This window comes from Danio rerio, chromosome 4, assembly GCF_049306965.1.
Source record: "Danio rerio strain Tuebingen ecotype United States chromosome 4, GRCz12tu, whole genome shotgun sequence".
Classification (NCBI taxonomy): Eukaryota; Metazoa; Chordata; class Actinopteri; order Cypriniformes; family Danionidae; genus Danio; species Danio rerio.
Window position 1 is genome coordinate 11550834 of NC_133179.1, and position 21699 is coordinate 11572532.

Consider the following 21699-nt stretch of genomic DNA (forward strand, 5'->3'; position numbering starts at 1 on the left):
ATATGTAAGTCACAAATACAGCGGCAAAAGTCTGAGGTACAATAGGAGCATTTTTAGTTGTGTTAGTTATAGATGGATTAATAGAACGGATGGATGAATGAATGAAAAAACAAATAGAGAGAAGGATTAAAGTTCGATCGGAAAGAAGGACATATAGATAAGACGAAGGATGGATGGACGGATGGATGGATGGATGGATGGATGGATGGATGGATGGATGGATGGATGGATGGATGGATGGATGGATGGATGGATGGATGGATGGATGGATAGATAAATAGATAGATAGGAAAATGGAAGGATGGATGGATGGATGGATAGGAAAATGGAAGGATGGATGGATAGATGGATTGATGGATGGATAGACAGGAAATTTATGGATAGATGGATGCATAGACAGATGGACAGGAAAATGGATGAATGGATGAATGGATGGATGGATGGATGGATGGATGAATGGATGGACAGGAAAATGGATGGATGAATGGATTGATATATGAATGGATGGATGGACAGGAAAATGGATGGATGGATGGATGGGAAAATGGAAGGATGGATGGATGGATGGATGGATAGATGGATGGATGGATGGATGGATGGATTTATGGATGGATAGACAGGAAAATTGATGGATAGATGGATGGATAGACGGATGGACAGGAAAATGGATGGATGGACAGAAAAAAGGATGGATGGATGGATGGATGGATGGATGGATGGATGGATGGATGGATGGATGGATGGACAGGAAAATGAATGGATGAATGGATTGATATATGGATGTATGGATGGACAGGAAAATGGATGGATGGATGGATGGATGGATGGATGGATGGATGGACAGGAAAATGCATGAATGAATGGATAATTAGATGAATGGACGGATGGATGGTAATTGTCTGAAGAATGAATTGAAAAAGGGATGATGAATAGACGGATGGCCACATAGAAAGGACAGAAAGGAAAAAGAAATGATAAATGGATGGATGAAAGAGCCTAATTATATTATACTAATATGAACATGAACACAATCGTGTCAATAATGTTCTAATCAGATTGACTCACCATAATAGACAGTAGCTTTCCATAGGTCAGGTGGGCAGGAATATGATCTGGTTTGGCCTTTAGTGACTCTCTATACCAATGTCCAGCTTCCTCTAGAATATTCAGCCTCATATACGCCTCACCTGTAGGCCAAAATCAGAAAATCACCTAAACTTGTTAACAATCCAAGTGCACTGAAAGGCATGCATCACTATGTTATATTTTGAACAGTGATTGAAAACATTTTAAGATATTGATTTTCCCAAAATTGATTCACAGACAAAAAACCACTACACATTAACACAAAAAAAGATCTTATACTGCCTGATGTCCAGAATCAAAAGTAAACCCTGTTGTGAGATTGAAAAAGACCGCTGTAGTCTCCTTCATACAATATTAATGAAAGGAAAGAAACCAAAACACTACAAGTTAAACTTTCAAAACCAAGGTCATGCCTTTGGTTCCCTAAGAATCTCCTATGTACTATTAATGTACGCCTTGAATGGGCAGTAAAGTCACTTCGGATAAAAGTGCCTGCCAAACGAATAAATGTAAAGTCATCATCTCTGGACACTCAAACAGTAACACAAGGACACATTATTTATGTATCGAATTCCAGTCACATCTCAAGAAGCATTTTTTCCCCTCATAATAGGATGAGAGGAGGAGTAATGCAGACTATTAATGAAATGAAAAATCACTAGGGGTGGGAATAAAAAAAAGATTTTTCTGAATATTAAAGTATAGTGAAATAATATTTAAATATAATGTAAAACATAAATAAATATATATTGGTGACAGTGGTGAAGTTCATTAAACTGGATTAGACCATCATTCTGAGAATCTCCTCTCTCCCAGCTTGTTTTGTTCATTTATAAGAGCTTATGTTGTATTTGCTCTGCAATATTGTCGAATTTAAATTGTCGAGTGTTGACTGGTAAACTATTGTAGAATAATGTACGGCAACACGTGATGAGGAGGGTGCCCTATTGTTTTATTAAGTTTTCTCATATTTTGTGGTTGGTTGGCAGGTAAGTGAATGTAGTTCAATTTGTTTTTATTTATGTGCAGGTAAAAGGATTTGAAACTTAGTTAGTTGTTGAATTTTTCTTTGTTATTTTAGATTTGCCTCAGCAAGATTTTTGTCTCCTTAAAATTTTAACGCCAAATAAATTTGACTTTACGTAATTATTTGGTCAGTCGTCTTTGTTTATATATGTTTAATTTAATTTAATTTAATTTAATTTAATTTAATTTAATTTAATTTAATTTAATTTAATTTAATTTAATGTTACGTGTCTGTCTTGCCTTTTGAAGCCACGCAAACTTTTGAGTATGTAAAAACTAAAAACATTTAGGTCATATTCTAAATTTAAAATGCAGTATGCTTATTGGTTGATTTTAAAAAGTACAAAAAAAAAACAAGACAAAAATAATTCAAAATCTGATGAGACTAAATACTTTTAATTACAAAACTCAATTATAAATATTTTTATAATGCCCAAATCTTCAAAAGGATTTGTAAATGAGCGTTTATAAATTTACTATAAATGTAAAAAGTTTACCATAAATTTAGTTACTAATTAACAACATAATTATATACGTAGATGTAAGTGTTTTCTTACTCTCAAATTTCACTACACCTGAATGCATTTTAACTGAGAAATGAACATACCCATCATGTTGTATAAACTCTGTGGTGCGAATTGTCGTGGCATTTTCCGAACTGCCTCTTTATACACAGACAGCGCTTCCTGTAGATGACACACAAAAATCAGCTTGTCTGTATCTAATAAGAAAACTGCTTAATAATAAACAAATGACAAAAACACATCTAATTTAAACTGAGCATGTAGACTTCAATAATCCTCAATGAATGAGCTGAGCTCTACCTCATGCTGGCCCTGATCATGCAGCAGTTTGCCAAGGTTGTACAAGCAGCTGGTCACAGAGCTTTTGTGTGCATGAGGGTCCTTCAGATTCTCATCTGGGATGTCCGCGCATGTGTGAAAAGTCCGCTTGGCCTCTTCAATATTCCCCTGGGAGACCAGAATGATGCCCACATTCAAGTATGCAGCTGTGAGAAATAGGACAATAAGTAAGAGACTCATTCTGACGGTCAATAAAGTGAAATATTTAGAGCTGAACTCACAGGCCAGGGTCGGTCTGCTCCCGATGGCCAGTTTATAATAGTGAAGAGCCTCAGAAAACCGTTCGTTCTCCTGTAGCAGCAAACCACTGTGTTAAATCAAAAAAAAAACACAGACCGTTTTAAAGCATGAGAAGTCAGATTTGAAGTAGGTCACAATTTAAGTCACAATTCATCCCGTTAACAAACTGCTATTAGCTCAATATACGGTAGCCTTTTGTTTACAATTCACAGTATTTATAAACCATTAACTAACAATATTAGCTTATTAATTGAGAGGGGTCTAGATGCAGACTAAGTGCAGTTGCAATCTGAGCCGCATGCAATGCTTTTTAAGCAATGCTTTTTCCCAGTGACGTCACTAGCTTCATCAAGTGCATTGTGTCTGACATTACATCTCTGAGAAATGCAGCTTGCAAATACAGCACAAGATTTAAAGCATTACCGTGAAGTTATATGACTATTAAATTGAGAATTAATTTTATCTCCATTGTTACTGTATGGAAGCATGTAAGTAGCAAAATTAATGTTTATTTTATTTATTTATTAAATTCAAGTTGAATATTATCAAGTTATTAAATTATTATCTTTCAATAATACTTATATAATTTCATTATGGACCAAACTTTGCACATGTGTCAGGGAGAATGCAAATTTGAATACAGAAATGGATTGTCATTTTCCGAATAAGAATTTTGCTACTGATATGCTTCCGTATTAATGAGTGTTAGAGGTCTCTCATGCTTCAAGCCTGCAAATCAGGACTTATAAATCCCTGTCACACACACTCGCGCCCTGAGAGATATAGCAAACACTTGCACTGCTCCTCAACCTCCCACATCCCTTGTATGAATGCTAAGTATGACTCTCCTTTAACAAGGTCTGGTTGAACTTTTCCTTACCATTTTAGGGCCACTTTTGAACGAATTACTCGCACTGCAGCAGTATAGATAAACAATTTTATGGCACAAATCCACATTGCGTACTACTGCATCTGTTCATGTCTGCTACTCTGCAGAAGGCACGTTCGTTGGATTTTGGCAGTTCCCATGGAAAACTGGATAAGATAGAGCTGTATGACCTTGACAAAACTAACAGCCCACATACTGTTGAGGGATTACAGTGAGAAAGAGCTGTGGAGTCCACCATGTTGTTTGCTTATTTCTGGTAAAATAAAATGTATAATAATAATATAGAATAGCATATAATAATAATAATAATAATAATAATAATAATAATAATAATAATAATAATAATAATAATAATAATAATAATATTATTATTATTAATATTATTATTATTATTATTTTGTATGATTTAAATATAAAAACAGCAGCAAGTTCTTCATGTAAATATTTGTTTTTGAATATTTAATGTATGACAAAACATTAAGTTTAAAAAAAAATAAAATCAATTATTTTTATTAAGACAGCACAAACTAAATAGGTAAAAACATGCTATTTCCTTATATATAGGTAAATATAAATAGGTAATTTCCTTATATAAAGCATGAGTATATACTGTGAGTACTTGAACACTTTAGCCACAAATGCATACATGAGAATTGATAATATCACAACATATTAAACCCTTAAGTTCCCATTATTTTCCATAAAGACAGAAAAAGCACTGCTTTTCAGACAACAACATGACAAAACAATGTTTGATGTGTTTAAAAAATAATAATAAATATATTCATGCTCTGGAATAGACTGCCTCTGAACATCTGCCTTGCAACTTCAACTTCATCCTTGTTGTTAAAGATGCAGTTTTTACTCCCAAACTTTTTAATTATTGTGTGTATTTTCATGTTTTTGTATCAGTTGGTTTTGTATTTGTTTTATTCTTCTTACCTTTTATCTGATCATGCGTATGTTCAGCACTTTGGCCAGGCTTGCTGTGATAAATGTGCAACAGTATATAAATAAAATGTACTTACTTTGTGTAAAATTTAGCAGTCATGTTGATGCTTCATGTAAACAAAATCCACTAAAAATCACATTGAGACCAGCTAGTTATGTTTTTTAAGTTAGTATTTTTTTAAGATCTTGTGTACTCCGGTGCGACTTCATTTTATTTATTATTTTTTTGCTTTTAAAAATATCTACACTGAAATAAATGATTTTCATACTTAAATTTTTTTGTCTTGTTTCAAGTCCAAGTATTTAGAAATTCTTAAATCAAGAAGTATTTTCAAGACAAGCAAAACATAATGTCTTGTTTTAAGAAATAATATGCCAAATTGAAGTGAGTTTGTCCTTAAAACAAGCTAAATAGTCTGCCAATGGGGTAAAAAAAAAAAAATCTTAGGAAATCTTAAGGAAAAACAAGATTATTTTTTTTACCGCATTGGCAGATTATTTAGCTTGTTTTAAGGACAAAATAACTTCAATTTGGCATGTTATTTCTTTTAAAAAAAACATCATGTTTTGCTTGCCAGGAAAAGTCTTCTTGATTTAAGAATTTTTAGATATTTGGACTAGAAACAAGACATAAAAAAATTAAGCAAGAGAAGCATTTTTTTACAGTGTGCAAAAATATTCTGATCATTTAAAAGTGTTTTGTGACTGTGTAAAAAAATGTATTTATGACTATATTTGTATACTCACAGGTTGTAGAGCATGTCTGCCATATTGCCTCGGTAATACAGAGCATTTCTGTATGCTCTCTCAGCCTCTGCCATCTTTCCCTGGTTCTTCAAGACATTACCCAGATTACCCCAAGCTGAGGAAAACATCATGAAGAGCATTTATTTAGGCATTTATTATGGAATGATATCTAACATTTGAAGTTTTTATAATTATCAGCCCCCTGTATATTTTTCCCCAATTTCTGTTTAACATTAAGAAGATTTATTTTCAACATTTCTAAACATAATAGGTTTGATCATTCGATCATTTCTAATAACTAATTTATTTTATCTTTGCCATGAAGGCAGTACATAATATTTGACTAGATATGCTTCAAGATACTAGCATTCAGCATAAAGTGACATTTAAAGGCTTAACTAGGTTAATTAGACAAGTTATTGTATAACAATGGTTTGTTCTGTAGACAAGCAAAAAATATTGCTTAAGGTGGCTAATAATATTGACCTTAAAATGATTTTAAGAAAATTAAAAACTGATTCTATTCTGGCCGAAATAAAACAAATAAGACTTTCTCCAGAAAAAAAATATATTATAGGAAATACTGTGAAAAATTCCTTGCTCTGTTAAACATCATTTGGGAAATATTTAAAAAAGAATTCACAAGAGGGCTAATCATTTTGACTGTATATACTGTGTATATTACCAATAGATTTGAAATTACATTAAATGTTTATTGTCTAGATATTAAATTTATACAATAATAATGCTTTATTATTATCATCGCTCTCCAAACCCACCTTTAGCAGGATTTACAGCAATGCCAGATCTGTAGAGCATCTCCTCACTCTTCCAGTCCTGGTTCCTCCTCACAGTCCTCAGGCTGTAGAGAAGCACCAGACCTGCAGTACAGGTCAGCAGGAGAGCTCTGAAGCTTTTTGACCGGCAACGGACAAACAAGCTCCTCACCCCGGCGGTCACGAGCAGACAGAAGCCCATACTGGGGATATACAGCACCCGCTCGGCCACCACAAAACCCACATAGAAGAACAAATTAGTGGCAGGGATGAAGGGCAAAACCAGCAGCCCAAGAGAAAACACCACCACATTCTCTGTGGCTGGAAGTGTTTTTGGAGAAACTTTGAGGGATTTATTATGATATCCGTTACTTTTTAGGTTTAAGTCCCTGTAGTGATTGTCATTGTGCTTATGACTGCATCCATTAGTTGCATATTTTCCGTTGCTCACATGTGATTTTCCATTGCTTTCGTTGATTTTAGTGGCCTGTAGCGGTGGGTTTCTGAGGCTAAACCATGCTAGGAGAGCAAATCCTGTGTAAAACATAACAGACTGAAGGTTCCTCCAATCAGCAATGGATTTGAGCAAAGGAACAGCATCCATTGACCAATCAAAGCTGAGTTTGTCAGGGCAGAGGAGGAGCCAGGCATTAACAGATGGCAGGTACAGGAATGTAAGCGCTCTAGTGAGGAAATGAGGTGAATCGGCTGCAGGGTTGTCCGAGTTGGAGAAGTTTGGTGGCTTGTTGCCCATCCAGTGAAATCGAGCTGTGAGCAGAATTATTCCCCAACCGACCAGCCATGCTAAACTGACCAGCAGGCTCCTGTTCTTCCGCTAGAAAAGAAGAGAAGTACATTATTACTTCATTTGTCTGCACATACATACACATTCATTTTTTCTTCTTAAATAATTTAACAGTTTCATCAGTTTACACATTTTACCTCCTTTTAACATCAATTTACCGTTCCCCTCACCAACAGCATCAGTTACACTAATTAGATATTGCTATCATCAATTCAATAAACACCAGTAAATAATAAAAAAACTCAATTAAAAAACAAACACACAACAAATAATAATAATAATAATAATGATAATAATAATAATAATAATAATAATAATAATAATAATAATAATAGTAAGTAAATAAATAAATAGAATAGGATTATTTTTAATTACACTTTACTTATGCGTCTCACTACAGTGACCTTATTCAGCTTTCAAAAATGCCAAATATTTTCCCCATCTTCTCTGATAAACATCCAATTCATCAAGTAATCTATACGTCATTTTTCATATTTCTGGCCTGGTGATCCCATACTGCCCCAATAATATTAAGGTTTAGACTCTGTGGAGGCCATTTTATGACTGTCTGCGTTTAATCAGCTGTTTTGATCTTTTTTATCTTAGAAGACACCTGCTGTTTAGGCCTATAATGATAAAGAATTTTTGTTTAGCAATATATTATCACAGAAATTGTTGCGATAAGGGACATTATTGTCATTTTGAGATGTCACTGACCGCCATCCCCGCATACTAGTTTGACTTATCCATTGATAAGACTTTTCGATGGATTCAAATCCATCTTTACACCCCTGCACATTCTTTGACAGAATTTCTTTATTTTATTTTTTTATTTTATTTATTATTTTTTTTAATTCTTTAAATTTCAAGTTAAGTCAGATTTAAATGTGAAACATTGCCTCTGCAACTAGCTAAATATATATATTTTTTCAGTTAACATTTGATATAATAACTCTTATTTGTTGTTTGAAGGTCACAAAAACCATAAGTTTCAACCAAACAACCCCTGGTACATACAGTATAAGTTACTATTTTAATTTGAAATTAAACCAAATGTTAGTGCGAAATATTCCCTCAGAAACTAGCTAAAATTGTATTTTTTTACAGTTAACATTTACTATAGACCAGTGTTTCTCAACCACGTTCCAGGAGGACCACCAGGGCTGCATGTTTTGGATGTCTCCTTCGTCTGTCACACCCATTACAGCTCTTTCAGTCTCTGCTAATGAGCTGATGATCTGAATCAAGTGTGTTTGGTTAAGGAAACATGGAAAATGCGCAGAGCTGGTGCTCCTCCGGGAACGTGGTGATGTCATTGACTCATGAACATTTCCTCCTTGTTATCAAACTATTTTAGAACAATAATAAGAGATAAATCAATCATAACTTAATGTTAAAACAGCTATCATAACATTATGTATCAATATGTGGACCTTTTTGGATTCACAGAAGCTATGGAAGTTACAAATATAAAACAGGAAATACATTAGAATTGTTATTGTTTACAGTATGTCCCTCAAAATGCTTTATAATAACTCTGGATTTTATTTCCTTCGAACAGTAAATAATAGTTTCAACAAAACAACCCCTGGTACATAAAAGCACCAGAATAAAAAATAATAATTTCCCCTTATACTGCATATTATAAACTAGACAGTCCTTTCAGCATAAAAGAGAAAAATCTTTTCTCGTAAAATTGTGTAATGGCATCTGACAGAGTGCATATTGGGCAAGTCGAGCCCAAAGTCTGTGGAAATTAAATGCCAGAAATATTGATTCCTGTATTACACACACACGGGATCAGAAATGTATGGACTAAAGCCTTAATAGATCCTCCACTTACATTGAGTGTGACACTTCGATCTATATTTCAGATATTGCTGTACTGAGCTCAGTTTCATCACTTGTTTTTGTTCCTGCTCTTTTGTAGCTGCAAAATCAATCTTAGAATGAAGAGAGTGTAAAGACCTCATCGGTATAAATGTGACAAACAATCAATGGGAAAAAAGCAGCTTTCTTTGAAGATGAAAAAACATAGACATTCTCTGCTTTATACCTTTCATAAACGTAAAAAAAAAAAAAATCTATGTTTTAAAAAAATCTATGCACAAATCCCCCCCCCCCCCCCCCCCCCCCATCCTAAAAAAACAAAAAACAAATGGCTTAAGCACTTAGTCCAAAAATCCAGAGAGAAATAGACAGGGCATTGGAGGACGCTGATATACTGAATTAATTACAAAGCAGTTCCTAAAGAGGACAAAGGAGGAGTTCAGCTGCTGGTAATCACAGCACTCATAATGAGGAAAGCTGCTGGTTTATAGCCTTATCCACAGGGATTCCATCCAAATTCAATTGGGGTCATTCAGTTTTTAGCACCTTTCTCAAAGCAAACCTTTCTCTTGATGCTAAAAACTGATCCATGATCAAATATCTAACTTTTAGACCTACAATGCAATCTGAAAACATCTAGTAATAACACATCAAAAGAGATCATGCATGTAAAAGTCATTACTAAAAAATGCTGGGACACCAGGACACCATTCAAATTCATTCAGGATCTTTCAGTTTTAAGCACTTTACTCCAAGCAAACCTTTCTCTTGATGCTAAAAACTGATGCATGATCAAATATCTAACTTTAGACCTAGAATGCAATCTAAACACATTTAATAACACCTTAAAAGAGATCATGCAAAGGTCATTACTAAAAAATGATGGGACACCAGGACACCATCAAAAATCATTCAGGATCATTCAGTTTTTAGCACCATTGTCAAAGCAATCCCTACTCTTGATGCTAAAAACTGATGCATGATCAAATATCAAATTGTAGACCTACAATGCAATCTAAACGCATCTAATAACACCTCAAAAGAGACCATGCATGTAAAAGTCATTACTTAAAAAATGCTGAGACACCATCCAATATCATTTGCGATCTTTCAGTTTTTAGCACCTTTCTCAAGGCAAACTTTTTCCTTGATGCTAAAAACTAATGCATGATAAAATATCTGACTTGTAGACCAACGATGTAATCTAAAAACATTTAATAACACCTTAAAAGAGATGATGCATGTAAAAGTCATTACTAAAAAATGCTGGGACACCAGGACACCATCCAAATTCATTTGGGATCTTTCAGTTTTTAGCACTTTTCTCAAAGCAAACCTTTCTCTTGATGCTAAAAACTGATGCATGATCAAATATCCAACTTTAGACCAACAATGCAATCTAAACACATCTAATAACACCTTAAAAAAAGATCATGTCAAAGTCATTACTAAAATAAATGCTGTACAAAGAAATGTAAGATCCACAACATCATTTCACAGCTCAATGTTCTGTCACTGCAGATACGCCATTGCATTAATCAAACTGGTAATCTTCCCACTCGCACAACACTGACACAAACGAACCAAAATATTGTGCGTCATCACTGAATTACCAACAGTACAAAGCGTTCCATCAAAGATTCATTTAACGCTCTAATCAGACCTCCAACTCCAAGTTTGCAAATCAAATTAGCCTTGTTTTTCAGAACAACAACCTACGCTAAACCAGCACCCACACAGAAAAACCCATTGAGCTTTATCTCATCTGAATCCGATTAGAGAGCAAATGGGATGAAAAATTGCCCTCTATCTGCATTGTGTGCTTTTTGTATGGACAAAATTCAAAAACGAATCTACCGCGGATTGTTTTAGACTCCGCATTCGGCTTATATCAGAAGTGTTTGTGGCCTCTGGAATTTCAATGAGGGTGCTCTATCTGTTCTCATTACCTTCAAGTGCATTATTACTGGGTGAATGAAAAGTTTGAGATGCGTGACATTAAATATGCAAAGATAGAGCCTCAATGTTTAAAAAAAAAAACATTTGGGAGGATCTTATGGGATCTTTTATTGTTGACTGTTGCATTTAATAAGGCCCCTGTGAAATGAGCCGAATTTACAGGACGGGGATGACAATAAACGAGAAAGTGCTTTGATAAAATGAATGAGAGGAAGTGAGGGCATAGTTTCCTTTCCTCTTTTCTCTTCCTCCTCATCCTCCTTTCTCTCCCCGTGTTTGCGTTCCCATGTGCTCGTGGCCGTCTGGTGAGTGTGTAATCTCTCCCTGTCGCCCCTCTTGTGCACCTCATGATTACCAGCAAGAAAAGCCGGAGACACGGGCAGAGAGGCCACGATAAAGAGCACAGATGTGCCGCGAGGTTGGCATCTGTGTACTGGAGTCTGGACCGGTTAGATTACTCTTGCCTTATTGTCTGAAACAGGGTGGAGGAGGGCTGCAAAAATTCCCATTTATCATCATAATGATAAAATGGGACGTTTAAAGATTTGCACCACATATTCTACAGAACAGATCATAAGTGTAAGTGAGATCATTTACAGGGAACCACTGCACAGAACTAAATGTGTACTATTACTACAGTAATAGTACAGGTAATACTTGCCACTTGTGTGTTTAATAAGGTAATAATATAACTAAACTGAAATTCAACTCTGAAAACTGGACTGATACAGATTAAATTTAATAGAACTTGTATGTTAAGCTGCTTTGACACAATCTACAGTACATTGTAAAAGTGCTATAGAAATAAAGATGAATTGAATTTTGAACTTATCTTAAGAGTGCAGAAAAATCCACATTTATATGCAAAAAAGTCACATGTCATAATATTTATGAAAATTATGAAAGTATTTCTGAAGTTACATACATAATTATTATAATTTACATTATCAGTTACATTTAATGTAATCAGTTTTAACACACTGTAAAAAATGCTGGGTTTGAACATAAAACAATGAAGTTGTTCCAAAACTAACTAGAAATTGTGCTGATTCAGCTCATTTTAAATACTGTAAGTAGTTTGAAAAGTAGTTTTGAGCAGCAAAAATAATTGTTTGAGTGTAAGTGACTTTTGTAGGGATGCCTGGAAGGGACAAAAACATCAGGAAAAAAATTTGAAAAAAAAGAAACTGAGTGATAGAGTTTGAGTTTTTGCATTCCCTAGCAAAGATGTTTTGCGTTATCTCGCAAATATGTTTTTGGATCGTAAAATCCTCGAGCCCGGGGCTCCCTCCCGTTTGCAGGGCGAGAGGGGAGTTTGAGCTCAGGTAGATCTCAAGAACTCCACTACTGTAATAGCTAATGAACAGATAGTGATTGCTCTTAAGATATAACTATTAACTAGAAGCATGTCTGAGATGCCTATTTGGATTAGTCAATTAACTTAAGCTGCATGTTTTTGGACGGTGGGAGGAAACTGGGGAACCCAGGGAAAACCCAGGGTAGAACGTGTGGACTAGAACGTGGTAAGGACTAGAACCAGAGACGTTCTTGCCGTAAAGCAACAGTGCTAAGCACTGGGCCACCGTGCCACCCATCTAGGAAAAGAAGAGGAGTAGGGGTGGAAGGGGGGATTTTTCAAAATGAAGATGGCTGTCATATGGAACTAAGGGTATTTATAGTGGCTTAGGAATCGTCTGATTAGTGAATCATGAATTGACTAATGCAGGACCAGCCGAAAGCAATCATAAGCACGTGATCCTCTCAAAATTAGTATAGAAATAAACTTCACATAGTGAGCCAACTCTTATCATTTTGATTAGCATAATCTCTTTTGGCATGTGCGGTTTAATTCAAAGAGATTCTAAAAAGTATGTTTATACTGTAAAAAATGTCTGGTCACATCTAAAACGAATGCTTATTTTTTTATTATAAGATTTAAAAAATGTTTACAGATTGATATTTTTCTGACCACATAACTCTGTGGTTGGTAATTTTGGAAAACTATAAACAGATGTTTCAATATAATGTTAACATACACTTTCTCTATACTAGATTTTACTGCAAACCTCACATCTATAAGCCTGGAATTGCTCATTTGACACAGCTTTGGTGTTGCTGCCTTTATATTTGCTTTCTTGTAAGATTATAATTACCCTAGTTAGGTTTTAGGATCTGGTTTCCATCACATCTCACCTTTAGCAGCACTATTAGCGCTTGCCGTAGCCGCAGCCGATGCACAACACAGACATCATAAACAGCTGAAACAGCCAGAACAGTCACCCCCTGCTCCTTCCACAGTAAAGCAGCTGCAGCAGCACCCAGGCTTCCAGCAAGCCAAGATCCAGCACGCCACGCAACCCGACTCGAGTGTGCTGCATTATGCCTGAGACGGCAATATTGGGAATAACAGAGAAGTGACAATAAGAAGCAAAAGGCTGCTCCAACATCTGCTCGGCCCACGACCCCAGCTACCGCTTCGGTGTGTATGGGATGAGAGGCGAAGAGCAGTCCTGCCAACAGACTCCAAGGTCCTCCACCCAGCAAGGGGCGACAGAATGCAGTGAAGAGGGCAGTGACGCAGCAGTGAAGGCCCACGTTGAACAGGTGGAAGCCGTAGGGATCCAGGCCACCCAAGAAATAATTGAGGCGGAAAGAGATGGTGCAGAGAGGACGGAAAGACTTGTGGCTGCCGCTGTGGGTAAGCAAAGTGCCCCAGAAGTCATCATATAGAATGTTCGTCCATGGGGTGTCCGGTAGGAGGTCCTGGTTGGTTTTGATTGCTCGACTACAGAGATGGAGAGAGAATGAGGAAATCACATGATTAAAAAATGCAAAAAATACAGCCTTTAGAATGATATTTATGAATAGGATATGACTTCTTTTTTTTTGCGTAAAGGTTTATGTATGCATATTTTCAGTTGATTAATAACCTTAAGTAGTGGAGGACTTCAGCTGAAGTTTTCTTATTCCATTAATCTTTTTAACAAATATACTTTACAAACACTAACGTGAAATATGTGTGCTATTTAATAAGGAATAATTAATTAAAAAACAATAGTGATTTCATTTGTTACTGAATAAACATCACCAATCACCAGTAACAATAATGCAATACATTTAATATACAATCAATTTACTATTTATAATATCGTATAATTTACAGATCTATTACAGGTGGGTTTTATTACAAACAAATATGTATTTATTTATTCTAATTTAATGCTTAATAATAATAATAATAATAATAATAATAGTAATAATAATAATAATAATTATTATTATTATTATTATTTTAAGCATTATTATATTTTGTTATTAACTTTAGTAGTAGTAGTAGTAGTAGGGAGTAATCAATCAATCACACAATATTATTATTATTATTAATAATAATAATATAATAATAATAATATTTTAGTAGTAGTAGTAGGAAGAGGATTAATTAATAAATCAATAGCATGGGATGCATTTTTATATTAAAATATTTTTGCATGGAATCTAATATAAAAGCATCTAAATGCATTTTTCCTTCCTTATAATAAATGCTGTACCCATGCCTGTGATCTCATTCTACTGTATTTCACATTGCATTAAATAAAGACATCACAAATGCGCTGTGAAGACAGTATCAGCAGCACAATGTATGTGCTTTCTTGATGTATTCACCACTTTAATGTATTCACCGCCTCTTTAATGTATTCTTTTCATTTGTGATTGGCAACGATGTGGGAGGGGAGCTGATTTGAATATTTAAATTACAAAGATTTCCAAGGAGGTGGGACTAAGAAACGAGCACACCGGGGGGATGAGGATGAGCAGTTTTTCTTGACAAATAAAAAATGTGGCTAACGTGACCAAAAAGAAAATAAATAAAAAAATGAAATAAAACAAAAGAAAGTGATTCAGGAAATCTCACAAAAGCCAGAAAGCAGTGATATTGAGAATAATCAACATTCAAGAAAAATAGAGCAAAAAAATGAAATAAAGAAATAAAGAAGAAAGGCACATTTTTCAGTCTGCGTTTCAGTGGCAGTTAATACATCAGCAGAAGTGAAGCGGTTTCCTGTGACCCATATCTCTGTGACTCCATGAGCACTTGCACTTGTTTTCAACTCTAGAAACACAATGCTGGGAAAGTGAAGTGATCAACAGCCAGCATCACGCGATGAGAACTGCAATGAAGTCCCAGTTTAACACACCGATCATCACATACCTTAAATTAAAAAATAAATAATAATAATAAAAAACATGTGATAAAAATAATTGCATTATGTATTGTTAAGTTAATAGATTGTGTGTATAATATGTATTAACATAAACCAACAAGAAACGATACATTATAAACCCTTGATAATGATATTTAATGAGGAAAATAAAGTTGCTCATTGTTAGTTTATGTTAAATAAGGTTTAACATTATTTCATGTTGAATAATGCATACATTTTAAACTACAATTAACTACAAATATATGTTGTACAAGCATTACTCATTCTTAGTTTATGTTAGTAAATACAAAAGCATTAACTTCAATTATTGCAATAATAATTTTGGTAACACTTTATTTAGAAAGTCCATTCGAGTATTAGTAGACTGTCTGCTTCATATCTGTTGATACTGCTCCTTTTACACATTTAACTGACTATAAGAAACTTTGCAAGTTCATGTCAATTTACACTAACCCCAACCTAAGTCTTATAATCTAATGAGAATTTGTTGGCATGAAGATGCAGTGTAACTTAAATTCAACAAACAGACCATCAAAATAAAGTGTGACCAAAATTATTTTATTAAGGAACATTTTAATAAGTTTGGATGGCATTTGAAACACCTAAATATCCAACACAAGGTTTCTGGAGGTTTCTTCATGTCAAATTTAAGACTTTTTAATACCGTTATGAATTAAATATTAAACTTGTACTGGGCTAAACATTAAAGATTTTTTTCTAATGGGCCAGTTACTTCTGTAAATAGTTTTTGTATTAATAAAAGATCATGTAAAAGGGATGTGTTGCTTCAGTTTTCTTTAATTTAATTTGGAGAATTTGCTGTAAAAATGTCTAACAGCTGTTGTGAATTGTCTCTCTTTGCATTGAAAAACTTTAATAATATATAAAAGTTTTGAGGTGGATTATTATTATCATTATAAATGTGTGTTAGACCGATAAGGTAACTTTACCCAGACAAAGGAAAATTAACATCTGTTTAAAATTATTTAAGACCCACAACACTATATTTCAGTAAATTAAAGGCATTTATTTATTTATTTATTTATTTATTTTTTAAATTTAAGACTTTTTAAAACTTTTTGAAACGTTGGGGACACCCTGCAACAAATATATTGCCATTTAGAGTATTTTGATAAGCGAAAGGACAATAGCTCATTTGCTCAATTGTTTTCATTTGTTGTAATCAGGATTGTGTCACCAAATATTGCTTTCTTAACTTTTCTGAAATTAAAACATTAATATTGTGTTGTTTAAAGAGCCCTAATTATGCATTAAGATGGTGGTGTTGGATGAGGAGATTCCCCACAATGTCTAAAATGATTTGAGTGTCCAGAAAAGCGCTATATAAATGTAAGGAATAATTAGTATTATCAATATAAAAGGTCATATTTTGGTTATGGGGTCTCCAACAACAGGCTGATATGATTTCAAGGTCAAAAAGCACCTACATTGTCGTATATTATGTATTTATTGCTTCGTGTCATGATCAAACCCATGATCCCTCGCACTCTGCTAGTGTCTGATGGGAAAGGCGCGTTCATGTTTTACCGGATCTGGCAGTTCATATTTGGTATTGTTTTGTGTCGATGTCGATACGAACAGGCAAAAGATCTGGACGAACAACAAATCATTTAAATGACTCTTGAATGAATCTTTTATTAAAATAAATCTAGATTTTTAAAGAAGACGCATTTTCAGATTTAACCCTCAGCTGGATGTTTTCATTCACTTAGAGCTTTGTTGCACACTGCATGGAAGGTAATCTTCAAAAACCCATAACAGGGGCTCTTTAAAACATTATATAAACATGTCTGGCAACTTTTTAGCATTTTATGCAAATAATTGCTCATACATTTAGGGAAAAAATGTCTTAAGCAAAACAAAATTTAGAAAGTGGAAGAAGAAAACAAAAATTACAGTGGTCTCTTATACATACTGCATGCTCAAAGTTTTATAAATGGACCAGTGTTTGCAAACAATTGTACATTATTAATACTTATCTAAGTCTTGCATTATGTACATTTGTTTACAAGTTAATCTTGGTCTAATCGGGCCACAACAAATCTGATTACTGAATATATTTTGTCCATTGGGAGCAGCTTTACTCTGAGGTCATCACGACTGGAGGTATTAGGAAATGCTACAGTATGTACGGCACCAACAACTACTGCAAACACACTCAGAAGCAAAGATGCAATTGAGAGAGAAAGAGACAAACAAATGTACCCTGTGTGTTTATATTTCGTGTGGTCCAGTCAAATTTATATAACCAAAGATGCTCATTGCTTAATGACTGCGACATTGACCACTTGAGTCTCCAAAATATTTAAGTTTTATGCAACTTACCATTCTCTATTAGACCCAAATATAAGCAGAGCCATGAGAACGGGTTGTTTTGAATAATAGTAATCAGGCTGAATTGCATATCTGTGGATCTTGAGGGGGAAAAACTCATGACAGTCTGCAAATTTATGCTTTTCTAAAATCCAAAATGTGTTATTTGTCTCCTCAAGGGACCGTGCAACTGCTGTGCTATCTTGAAGCATCTATGCTCTCAGTGGCAATGCACTTTCCAGCACATACAGTACATTTAAAGTTTTCAGCTTCCAGTGTTTATAATCGCCATAAATCACTTGTGAGTCGCCTTGCAAAGCCTCTCAGTCACTGGGAGTTCAGAAGGTTAATACAATTAAATGTGAGGGTGGCTGGATGTGCAGTCATTATTCATTTGCAATGCCTGTGCTAGGAAAGTAATGACTTTATATACACACTGACTGACTGCTTAGATGCACATTTTGCTCATGCTTTATTTGCGAAATCATGTAGTTGGTTGGCTGTATAAAATAAAATAAAATAATATAAAATTTAATTCAAATTCAAATTAAAAATAATACAATTAAATAAAATTAAATGAAAATAAATAAATAAATGAAAATAAAATAAAATTAAATTAAATTAAATTAAATACACTGACTGACTGCTGATATACATATTTTGCTCATTATGTACTTTCAAAATCATGTAGTTGGTTTAATGCAAAATAAAATAAAATAAAATGTAAATTCTAATAATAAATAAATAAGTACATAAACAAAAATAAACTAAAATAATAAATAAAAATAAAATAATAAAATAATACAAATTTAATTTAATTTATTGAAAAATCAAATAATAAGTAACATTTTTTATTAAAGTAAATAAAAAAGATTTTAAATAAATAAAATCAAATAAAACTAAAAATTAAATTCTAAAAGTATTAATTAAAAAAATTAAAATAATAAAAATTTAAATAAAATAAACTGACTGAATGCGTATATGCACATTTTGGTCATAAATGGATGCAAAATAAAATAAAACAAAAAATCATGTTGTTGGTTGGATGCAAAATAAAATAAAATAAAAAAACATAACAAACAATAAATAAATAAATAAATAAATAAATAAAAATAATACAAAATAAAATAAATAAAATATAAAATAAATAAAATAGAATAAATAAACAAAATCAAACAAACCAGATGCACATTTTGTTCATACAGTAATTACAAAATCATATAGTTAGTTGGCTGGAAATTAAAATAAATCAAAATAAATCAAAATAAAAGGTTCCAAAAATATATTATAGGAATCATTGTGTCCTCACTAATGATAGATTATTGCCAAGTATTGCAAAAGGATGGAGCAGTTTTGCATCTCTGCCCAGGAGAAAAATGGCTGTGTGTTAATCTGACGCTAACAGGATTACAGAGCCAAAGTATTTTAGGGCCATAGCTTGGGGACGGGGTCTTAATCACTTTAAACCTGTCCCAGCAGAGACAAGTGCAGTGCTTGTGTTTGTGGTTTAAGCAACTTAACAATGAAAACTAATTAGCTGGCTGACTGTCTTAGAACATGTTTAAGCGTGAAGCATTAACTGTAAACACTGGTGTTTTTCCAACGGATTCAAGTAAATCTCATTTGCGGTCTGTACAATCCAATGTTGGCAGCTTTGTATAGAAAATAATTCTAGGGAAAACTGGCATTGCTTTTAAACAACATGCTCATAAATGTCACTGCATTCACAAATGCTTGGCCACTGTGATGGTTTTGGTTCATTTAATTCACACTGGCAAGAGTTTCCCTATTTGTTTTTGAAGAGACCAAGTGTAAAAACATCTATTAGGCCATAAAGAAAAGTAGAGGGCACATTTAAGTAATCCTAAAACTTTCAAAACTAAAATGTTTAGTAATAACACATTAAAATCACATTAATGACTTCTGCAAATCTCTATGTTATATTTACAAATAGTAGCATAATACCTGTGCAAAAAAATGAGGATTTAATGAATTATAGTGTTGGAGAGATTTTTATTAATCAATATGCTTCCAGGCCACCCAGGTACCTGTATATTAACAGCTGCCCAAATATATTTAGTGACACTTTTTTTTAAAGATTGTTTTTTGGCCTTCTTGCCTTTATTAGACAGGACAGTAATCAATCAGACAGGAAGCCAATTGGGAGAGAGAGAGAGGGGTAGGGTTGGGAAACGTCCTTGAGCCGGGATTCGAACTCGGGACGCCTTGAAGTGCTACCGCACCATATGTCAGCGAGTTAACTACTACGCTATTGTGCTATATAACCTAACATTCGCGATCAATTATGTAGTGAAAAATTTACTCTCGTTTACCAGTTTCCTACTGTGTGGGCGTGTGAACTATCAACACTCCCACAGGTAATCTCACATGCTCTGCAGACCCACAGTGACGTGCCATTTTGAGAGTTAAAAAAAGGCGTCCGGCCGTGGTTTCTAAAGCTCCTAAAATATTGCGAGAGTGTTATAAACCATAAATAATTTAATCTAATCGACACGGATTAACTTTATACTCGGAGAGAACAAAATGACTGGTCTAAACTGGCTGCAAAATATATGTAAACTATAGTAATGGTTTATCAACACATTTGCCTTATTTAAAAAATCTACATGTCTTAATCTTGTATTATAATTTTAGAAAAGATATTGTCTGGTTTGATTCCTTTTTCTGTCATTTATTTATAATTTGCTGTATATTTTATTAATTTTATATTGTCAATATATTATATATTTAATATACCCTGAATAACAAAGTAAGATAAATTGTGGATTTTTTTTTATTATTTTTAATTATTGTTACAATCTAAAATATGTTTTTTTTTTTTTTTGGTCGCATATAGTTAATTATTTATGTGATGTGAGTACCACCACCACACGTAAATTTTAATCCTGTGGGATACACTGATCCAAAATATAATTTTATTTACTCAACATTTTATTTTTTTATTTATTCAACATATTTCTGTGCAAAATAAATATCTTAAATGTTGAATACATGCTTTAGCTGGCCATTTAGAGAATTCTGGGCTTTTGGGAGAAGGGTCATTGCAAAATACAGAATGCAATAAAGGGATTTCAGACAGACTGGGAATAGAGGTGCAGCAATAATGTACAGCAAGTAGATTTTTTGCAAAATCTTATTCTAAATCAATCAATAAACAAAGAAGTGCTTTTAAATTAGCATCATTTTTAAGATTGCTATTTCAGACTTTCATAATAGCTTAAGGCTGCATCTACACCACGTAAACAACATATATCAGTAGTGAAGACTTCGGCTTTGTGTTGTTATAGTACCAACATCTGATATACATCAGAAACTCATTACAGCAGAAATGCCTGATCCTGCTGATCCTTTCTCCCAGATGCCTTCTGGCTATAACATCACCACCAAATCACTGTATGCTCCACTTTTAATCAGCCACAATATCTCATGTCACCCATCTGAAAGGTTAAATATGCAATGTATACACTTCCAGACATACATTCAGCAATGTCATATTCATGTTTCTTGTTATCTGTCATTTACATTTAAGATTAGATTTGTAGGCAATATAAAGTGTCTACATCATTTATTCACTAGAAGAAACTTTAAAGAATAAACTAATTGATTGAATACATTGATTTTACAATCATTTGTTTTTATTAAGTTGACAACAGTACATAGTTTAAGAGCTTTTTTTCATCTGGCCACCATTCATCATTACATACATTCATGTAAAAGGCATATATAAGGGTCATGCAGTTAACAAGAGTCAAACTGAAGCAAAGAGGCGGTGATCAAAGCCACCAGGCACTCACAGCTGGCCAGATGTTAAAGCCAGCTCTGGCATGAGCCTTTAACTAGGCCAAGATCTTGATTAAGATTTAGCCTTTTTGTCTACTGGAATCCATTCATGAGCACAAAAAACTTATAACGGCCAATCAGCACACACATACTTTTTTCCCCCAGTCAT

General features: G+C 33.8%; 1 protein-coding gene across 1 annotated transcript in view; it reads right to left on the minus strand.

The window, feature by feature from the left end:
- The window catches only part of tmtc2a (transmembrane O-mannosyltransferase targeting cadherins 2a), a 49887-nt gene that overhangs the window by 6525 nt on the left and 21663 nt on the right, over nucleotides 1–21699 (minus strand). Inside the window, 7 exon segments of the mRNA NM_001130603.1 lie at nucleotides 1066–1187; nucleotides 2720–2798; nucleotides 2937–3121; nucleotides 3197–3282; nucleotides 5803–5917; nucleotides 6582–7413; nucleotides 13366–13957. Coding sequence (NP_001124075.1) covers nucleotides 1066–1187; nucleotides 2720–2798; nucleotides 2937–3121; nucleotides 3197–3282; nucleotides 5803–5917; nucleotides 6582–7413; nucleotides 13366–13957 — 2011 coding nt within the window.